Raw genomic sequence first — 9,339 nt, 5'->3', positions numbered from 1 at the left:
GCAGCCAGAGTGCTTCTTGGAGGCCAAGATGGCCAAACTTCATCTCTCATACTTCAGACATATTGTTAGGAGGGACTAGTTGCTGAAGAAGGATATCATGTTTGCTAAGGTGGAGGGTCAGAGAAAAAGAGGAAGACCCCCCAACTCCAAAAAGAGATGGATTAGCAAAATGGCAGCACCACTGGACTCAATGTGGCAAGAATTGTGACATTGGTTCAGGACTGAGCAGTGTTTCATTCTGTTGTGCATAGAGCTCTATGGGTCAGTACTGACTCCATGGCACCTAACAACAACAACAACAACAACAACAAAGATTTATATATTTGGAAGTCCTATACAGGGTAGACAGGAGTTGGAAGCAACTCCACAGCATGTAACCACCCCCACCAGCCACCACGAGTATAAGATACTAGGAGACAACAAGTAATTCTTTAAGTTGGCAATAAGTAATAGAAAAGAGACTACATTGGAAGAAATGTAAATAACGGAACAAGGAAGTAGCAATTTTCTGGTAGAAGAAAAAGGAAAGACCAAGGTAGAGTACACAAGAGCTCAAAGAGGGTCCATTTAGATGAGCACTTGATCTCCCTAGATAGATATAAAATCAATAATAATAAAATTTTAAATATTCAGCAACTGAATTTTTATGACCTCACTTCACCTAAGGGCCTATTTGTTGACATTACTAGCATCTGTATTTAGGTTTACTCTGAGTTTCAGTAATTACTCCGCTAATTGCTAGGGAAAGATAAAAGATTTGAAGAGTCCTTAATTTTATTTAAAATATTTAGTTTTTCCCCTTTAAGGCAACCAAAGAGAAATCTCAATAGTGGGAGTCTCATTTAAGAATTTTCCATCTCCCGAGGCCTCACATTTCTCTGCTTTGGCAGGAACTCCCATCATATCAGGCACACCTATTGTCAAATATGAGCACATCACTTTAAATGTCAAATATAAATTAATTTCCAACCGTCTTTTGAATTTTTTTCTCTAGTTTCCTGTTTCGTAGCTCAGACCAACTTGTAGCATTCTTGCCTTTTCTTCTTCAACTTTAATTTTTATTACCCAATCTTCCCTAAGGTTATCTAGACCTCTGGCTTTAATCTTAGAAGTAGTCCTAAAACCTGAAAATTGGCTCTGAAGTTCCTATTTGTCTCCCTCTTTTCATCTACATTCCATTCTCATCTCTGAATCCAGGCCACACTGGGTGACACCTCACCTCAAAAGCTAGCACCAGTTAGATAACTGTCTTTACCTGTTGCTCCTTCATTTCTATAACAAGGATTCAAACCCCTCAACAGAAGTTAGGGAAACTTTGACTGGTGGTGGTGGTGGTGGCATGCAGTAGAGTCGGTTCTGACTCACAGTGACCCTGTATGGGGTTTGTGAGGCTGTAAATCTTTATGGGAGCAGAAAACTTCATCTTTCTCCCACGGAACTGCTGGTAGTTTTGAACTGCTGACCCTGAGGTTAGCAACCTGACTTGTAACCACTACCAGCTACCAGAGCTCCATAAACTTTGACCAATTTTAAGCAAAATATGCTAAATACAAATGAAAGCGAAATGTTGAATACTTACTATTAATGCTTTACTGCTATCCTTCTATATCATTATATTTCCTCATGGTCTGTTGCTTCATAGAGTAATTAAGAGTGGTAGGCACTGCTGAGACTCTTTTACCATTTCCATGTGTTTATCCCAACCCCTGTAACCTCTGCACACTTCACTGTTACCAGCATGTGCCTGATCACCTTCGGGGGGTTTCCCATGGGCAATGGAGCCACCTTGTCTGTGTAGAATACTAGAAGTTACCTACAAGTTGTATGTGCCTCCACAGATATGGCCCAAAGTCAATGAGTGACTGGCACAGACGTTCTTTGTCTAGAGTGTAATTTACACTCCCACTGCTATCCCAAACCCCTAGTAGCATCAGGCTAAATTTGGTGATTTCAGCTACAATTAATTGCATGCTCACTCAGCCTCTTTTCCTTACCCATTTCTGAATCCCCATACTCATATTGGTTTCTCCTACAATCCCTTCTACTATTGAAATCACTTCTATTTTGAAATCCTTAGCTCATGTTCTGACTCTGGAAGAACCCAAACTAAGACAATAGGATACATTTCACTCTTGCTGTCAAAAATCTCATTGCTAAAAGAGCTTATCTTTAGGTAGTAAGATTTAGGAGTGATTTCCATTTTCTTCCTAATATTTCTTTTGTCTAAATGTCCTAAAAGAAGCACACAATGCTACAGGAGACTATTTTGAAAGAACTGCTTATGAAAACTCTTTTTATATAAAGAGTTTGCTTTGACTGCTGATTAAATCAGTCAACAATGATAGCCAACCTTTGGCATATTTAATGAGTAGGATCATAATTAGAAATATTTAAATGGGGACAAACACTTCTGTGTGAACCTGGAAATAATATAAACTGTGATTACAGTGGTGTATAAGTGCTAGCAAGTCCATTTACTCCAGTCACATAATTAGGAACTTGATTTTCAAAATGATTTCTAGTAAAAAGCACCTGGTAATTAACATTTTAAAATCCTCCTGATTATGATTTGTTCGTTTATAACCCCTGGAGCTCTGTGTTGGTGGGAAAATACAATTCTCCCATTAGCTCTCACTTACAGTAACTGTTTCCATGTCATTGGCCAAATATAAATAATTTCAAGTTTACTCCTAATCACTGTGCTTCTACCTGAATTTCTAATAACATATAAAACTTGTTATCTTCGAGTCAAAAAATGTTGCTGGCCTAAAGAACTGTCTCAGGGCCACAATAATTGGGCAAAATTAAGCAAGACTGCCAGGAGAATTTATTCATCTTGATTTTCAAAAAAACAGAAAACAGGATTTTAACGTCTAGGAAGATTTTATAAAAATACTTTGAATAAGAGTTTATTTCTGTTCTAATTGATAGTTGCTAAAAATTTTTAATTATCCCTGGAAAATGGAAATGTATAGGATTACCAGGCAACCTTTGGTCAGCAAGGAATTCTCAACTGAACCACCTAACGGAAAACTTATTCTCAGTTTTGCCAAAGACAGTACATACATATTATCATTATAAATGCTTAGGAAAGATGTTAATTTATTATCTACAAAAGATGCAAGAGGTTATTAGAGCTTAACTATTGAGAAAGATTGCCCAGGAGAAACATGAGGCTCTCTCATTCTTCGCTCATCATCCTCTGTCCCTCCAGACAACATCCATTATATGGATCCCAAAGGTCTTGGATAGCCTTCTATAAACATTACCCTTTACCCAAAGAATCAATGAGTCATAGCCTGACCAATTGGTATTCTCAGATGGACTGAAAGTCCTCATTCAACTCTTCTAAATCTACCTTTCCAAAATTCCAAAATGAGAATTATTTCCAAATAAATTTAACACCCTGAAGACTAGCAATAGAGAAGCTAAGAGAAGATATAGTAGAATCAGATTACATAGGTTCATAACCTAGTATGCCCATTTACTAACTATGAATCCTTTCCTCATCTATAAAACCAGGATAGTAATAGTAGCTACCTCATAGGCTTACTGTAAGAGTTAAATGAGGATTGTTGTTGTTGTTATTGTTGTGTGCCATGGAGTCGGTTCTGACTCATAGAGACCCTGTACAGGGTTTCCAAGGCTGTAAATGTTTACGGGAGCAGAACGCCTCATCTTTTTCCTGCAGGACAGCTGGAGGATTAAAATGCTTTAAAAAGTGCTTAAATAAATGTTCAAAAAAAGTTAGATATTATTGTCACTGATCATTCTCTTTGTATATAAAATATCTATTTATTAAATAACTTGAAAACTTGAACAGATGAAGAAACCAACAGCTTTTTAAAAGAGGATGAAATTATTCTCTCTTTGTCTCAGTCTCTATCTCTCATATATACACACTGCCCACATGTATAGATACAACAATCTATGAGCCTCAACTTCTTTCTAAATTGTAATATATAATATTTTTAATATTTTTAATATATTTTAATATATGTAATATATAATATAATAATTGTAAAATATAAATAGTAAAAGATGAACCCAGATGTGCCAGTAACAGTGGTAAATACGATTTTCAAAGCTGGCATTTAAATTTTTACCCATGTCTCTAAAAGTCTCATTAAATATTTACCTTTAATCTCTGAGATGGTAACAGAAAATTTAGTCATACTACCTTTGTGATAAAAGGGGGTGATCTGAGAGCTTTCCAAGATCACCCACCTTCACCCCAAAGCTCTCTATCCCTTCATTTCACTTTAGATATTCTCTAGCATTTGACATTATATTATATATTTATTTATTTTCTTATTGCCTGTCTCTCCACTAGACTGCGAGTTTCATAAGGACAAAGACTTTGGTTTTATCCACTAGTAAAATGCTAATACATACCAGAAGCTCAATGCAAGTTTGTTAAATGATTATTGAAGGAGATTTATGATTCCATACATCTTGTTTCATGTGCTACTTGGAAGGCAATGTGGTAGGAGACAGAAGGCATTTTCCAGCATGACATCAGTCATCTCAGAATAGAGTTGTCACTGTTCACAGCTGCCATCACAAGTGGATTCCCCCAAGATTGATGTGAAACTCTTTCCATGGACCATGCATCAATCTCCCTGGCCATAATAGCTGCTAGCACCCTTTCCCCTCTCACATCCTTCCTATAATAACTTGTCCTAGTCTCCCCAATCCACAGGTGACTGTCACAATTACAGTGGCTGGGTCCTTATCATCCTGGACTCCAGATCATCACAGAGAGTCCTGCTCCCCCAGGCACCCCCAGAAGGCTAATATGCCCAACAAGGTCAATAAGCCCTATTCAAGAAATTATCTACTGCCCCTACCTCTATCTGTTCATTACTCAGAAGTGATGGGGATCATTTAAGATATAAACTTACTCTGCATTCTCGACAGCTCTTGGTTAAAATCCTCTGACCTTCTGCAAGGACTTTTCCTCCATAGATACATTTCGCTGTAATAAAACAGAAAGATGGGTCAGACAGTCATGTTCTCCACAAAAAGACCTCAGAGGTGCCATCGAACTCCAATAGATTCCACAGAAGCATAAGTTTCTCTGATACTAAGCAACACAAATCTTTATGTCTAGAAGATAACCTTTAAATCTCCCATTCAGGTCATCCTCTTGATTGTGTTTGCCACCGGTCCCTCACAGCAAGAATATACAATTGTTTCAATGTTGCAGTCTCAGAAGCAACCTAGAGAATGAATTGATGTGGTTAAAGAAAAAAACTGAAATAAAACAAGAAGGAACAGATGCTCCAGTCATAAAAGAAATGACTGGTGGGAAGAAACTCTCATGCAACAGTCATGAGAACCCACAATCATAGTGAAGGATATCATGTTTTTGTTAAAGACATGCAAAGCAGGTAGCCTTAACCTATGTATTCCTAAGAAGCTCAAAGACAACTGAGAAATACAAGGCAAGCCAGAAAAGTACTAGAACAATGCACTGGGGAAACTACTGTTGGAAAGGCCAACTTAAGAGCCTTAGAGGGCAGAGAGGAGAGGAGGCCTTAGAGAGAAGCTCAAAGACAAGCACTCATGGAGCCCCCAAAACTCAGTTCAGATTCCACTGACACTTGGCCCTGGAGTCAACTTTTTGACCTAGTTTTAAATAAGTGCAGGCTACGTCTATTTGACATACCCCCAATACCACTCCACCCAATGAAATTTCTACCACTAGCTTGCCTCAGAAACTCTATGTCTGTCTCTGCAAAAACGAGGAGATTAAACTTTGTGGTGGTGGTGTGCCATGGAGTCAGTTCTGATTCATTTGTTGTTCTTGTTGTTAAGTGCTGTTGAGTCAGTTCTGGCTCATAGTGGCCCTGTAGAGGGTTTCCAAGGAACAGCTGGTAGGTATGAACCAACAACTCTGTGGTTAGCAGTCCAGTGCTGATCCTACAGTGCCACATCACGACTCTTCAGACTCACAGATATCCTTTGATAAATCTTTACAGGAGCAGAAAGCTTCATCTTTCTTTCTTCTGAGCTGGGAGATCTGAACTACTGACCTTGCAGTTTGCAGCTCAACTCATAATCCACTACCCTACCAGAGTTCCTAGATTAAATTTATTAGTTTCCAAATTTTAGAGCTATGGGATGTTCAAGCATCTAGGGACTTTAGCAATCAGCTGGTCCAGAGCCCCTTTTTAGCCACAGAGACACTGGTTGTCATACCTCATGCTCCTGCAATAGATCCTATGGTTTACCACCCAGATCACCCTCATGACCAAGGGATGCATTCTCAAAACTACTGGGAGAGTTGATGACCAATAATTCTTGGCTGAGTATTGCTCTAGGACTTGCCCCTAGTTGAAGACTTATTCAAGGTCGATCCCTCTTCCTGTTGTAGACCACATTAATCAGCCCCAATAAGTGGTTGATTAAAAGCCTACTTGCCCCAACTCAGAAAAACTGTAAAAGGTCACTCTAGCTGTGCCCTATAAGAATGGTTGAGGCACTTGTTGCAATTGGATTGCAATTTAACTTCGTCTCCTGCTCAGTCCTGATTCCTTCACCACCAACCTTGTAAAAAATGACATGAACCATTCCACTCACAGCATTCTCTACTCAGTTAGGTTTGAAAGTACCCCACTAGACAGGTGAGCCTCCTGCCCAAAAGCACTCAGTATTACTTCCTGTGTGAGCTGGGCAGCCCACTGTTCTACCTGCTGCTCTGACTGTTTATTCTGCTGATGCTATTCCTTGTCCACCCCTCTGTTAATTCTCAGGTGTCACAGCTTTTTGTCCCTGAGTCAGGGAGGTTCAATGTGCAGGGATCTTAGGGTACAGGGATGCAGTCCACTCCTGGCTCTTACTATTTGAAGGTAGTAAGACCTCACACGCTGCGGCTGAGATGGCTCATTTTATATCCAGCAGGATGACAAAATTGGCCGATCACCATTACCCCTGTTGACTATCACTCACTCAAAATTGAATTATACACTCCATCAGCATCTTCCCTCAACTTCTCTTATTCAGACTCAACAGGAAAAAAAAATGTTTGGTGGGAGTTTACAAAGACTATGGTTTGGAGAGACAATGAACAATTTCTGTACCACAAACCTCCATTAGAATTACTCTTCAGAGCTCTCCCTAATAACATGCAAGGACATTCCCATTTCAGAGTCTGTTTGCTCTCAGAGGAGTCCTTGGATGGTGCCAATGGTTACTGCACTAGGTTGGTAAGTGAAAAGCTAGCAATTTGATACTCAGAGCCACCTTAGAAGACAGATCTGGCAATCCACTTATAAAAAACCCACAGCAACTGAGAACCCTATAGAAAACCCTAAGTCCTACTGTGACACACACGGGGTGCCATGAGTTGATACAGACAGTAACTGATCAAGTGGTTCCTCTTAAAACCCAAGCTACAACAACCCTACACCCCACATGCCACTCACGCTTATTCCTCTCTAGTAGTCTCTCAGTGAATGGTACCAGCAACACCCACAGACATACAGACAAGTTCTCCTTTAGGTTCCTTTTATATCCTCCCACTTAATCAGACCCATATCCAATCTGTGCTCATATTCAGTAAATGTTCCCTCCTTAAGTCTCTCAAGTCATCTCACTTTCTCTACTACCCACACAGAGCTTTGACAGTTCAGATCATTATGATCCCTGGTCTTCATTACTGAAGAATCTCCTGGGTTAGTCTAGCCTCCCATATTCCAGTCACAATGGTCTCCAGTCTTCCTCTGTACAGCAGTCAGAACACATTTTTTTTTAAGTATTTACTGTGAATTTAGTGATAGTTTACATGGGAGAACATCAATTTTACTCTCATTTCGTTGCAATGACTACAATCTCCTCTGTGTATCATCATCCAACAGTATTTGCTTCTATTCCCTGTTGTTTGGTGGTTGTTCTTTTTTTGGATGAACACAAAACCACTCAGGAATATATAATCATTTAAACAACCAAAGGGCACATTCTGCAAGCCTGCCTCCTAGATGCACGCACATAGCCTTTCTCTTTCCATGAGTCTTGAGTCCTAAGCTGCTCTCTCTCTCCATGTCCTCATCTTGCCTCCATCTCTGGTGTCAATGCTTCTCTGGATAGGGTTCTGCATTCCGCTCATACTCTTTTCCCTTGATGGTCTTAGGATCCTCTGTTCCTGGACTGTAAGAATAACTACTCTCCCTTTTTTGTTACGGAAGTTCTACCTTACAGTTGTGACAGTCACAGTTAGTCATAACAATTACTCACTACTGAATCATAAGAATCTTACCCCCATTATCTTTTCACCAGACCCATCTAGACAAGTTGAGAACTATTCAGTGGGGATTCTACCTTCCCCCACTCACTCTGAAACTAAACTCCTTTTCGAAAACTGGTAAGCCAGTTACTTTGTGCCTTTATAGGTCCCCTGCACCCAGACCCCATTTTAGGTAGCCAATGTCTAAATTGCCCATTCCTATTACCTGGTGTGGCACTGTGGATTAATGTGCCAGACAGCAAAACCATTTAAATGGCAAGGTTGGCAGTTCAAACTCACCAGCTGCTCCTCGGAAACCCTATATAGGGTCACTATGGGTCTGAAATGACTCGACAGCTCTTAACAACAACAACAACAACAACGGAAGAATCCTTCCTTCTCAGTTGGTATTTTGAGCTACTACATCCATAAGTATAGGTCAAGTTTATCAAATTGTAACAATTTACATTTGTTTCCTTTAGAAAACACTTTTTTTTTTTTTTTAATCTTCCTCTAGTTGAGTTCTAATCACCAATCCATCGAAGCTAGGTTGAATGGGTATTATCTACCAGTTTGGGTAGAACACATTTTTTAAATGCAAATCAGAGGCACTGCATAAAAACATATCAGTCCCCTATCCAGAGAAGCAGCAACAACAGAGATGCAGACATGGAGAGAGGGAGCAGCTGAGGACTCTAGACTCATGGAAAGAGAGGGTCTGAGTGCTAGTGGTCAGGAGGCAGGCTTGCAGAATGTGTCCTTTTGGTTGTTTAAATTATTATATATTCCAGAATGTTTTTGTATACTTCTCCCCACCCACACACCCCAAAAACAAAGTGAATGAAAGCAAATACTGTCAATGATGATGCACAGAGGAGACTGTAATCATTGCAATGAAATGATGGTGTAAAGCCAATGTTCTCCCCTGTAAATTATCACCCAGTTCACAATTAAAAAATATATATATATAATATGTTGTTGTTGTTGTTAAGTGCCATCGAGTCAGTTCCGACCCATGGCGACCCTGTACAGGGTTTCCGAGGGTGTAAATCTTTACGGGAGTAGAAAGCCTCATCTTTCTCCCGCGGAGCAGCTGGTAGTTTCGAACCGCT

General features: G+C 39.7%; 1 protein-coding gene across 2 annotated transcripts in view; it reads right to left on the bottom strand.

Moving 5' to 3' along the window:
• The window catches only part of NELL1 (NEL-like 1 (chicken)), a 1,454,777-nt gene that overhangs the window by 1,119,274 nt on the left and 326,164 nt on the right, over positions 1-9,339 (bottom strand). For both annotated transcript variants that reach the window (XM_006865820.1, XM_006865821.1), the window contains exon 10: positions 4,905-4,978. In XM_006865820.1, the coding sequence (XP_006865882.1) occupies positions 4,905-4,978 (74 nt within the window). The remainder of the gene's footprint in view (positions 1-4,904; positions 4,979-9,339) is intronic.

Source organism: Chrysochloris asiatica, unplaced genomic scaffold (assembly GCF_000296735.1).
Source record: "Chrysochloris asiatica unplaced genomic scaffold, ChrAsi1.0 scaffold00083, whole genome shotgun sequence".
Lineage (NCBI taxonomy): Eukaryota > Metazoa > Chordata > Mammalia > Afrosoricida > Chrysochloridae > Chrysochloris > Chrysochloris asiatica.
Note: the sequence above shows the minus strand (reverse complement) of the source record. Positions and strands in the feature narration are given on the sequence as shown.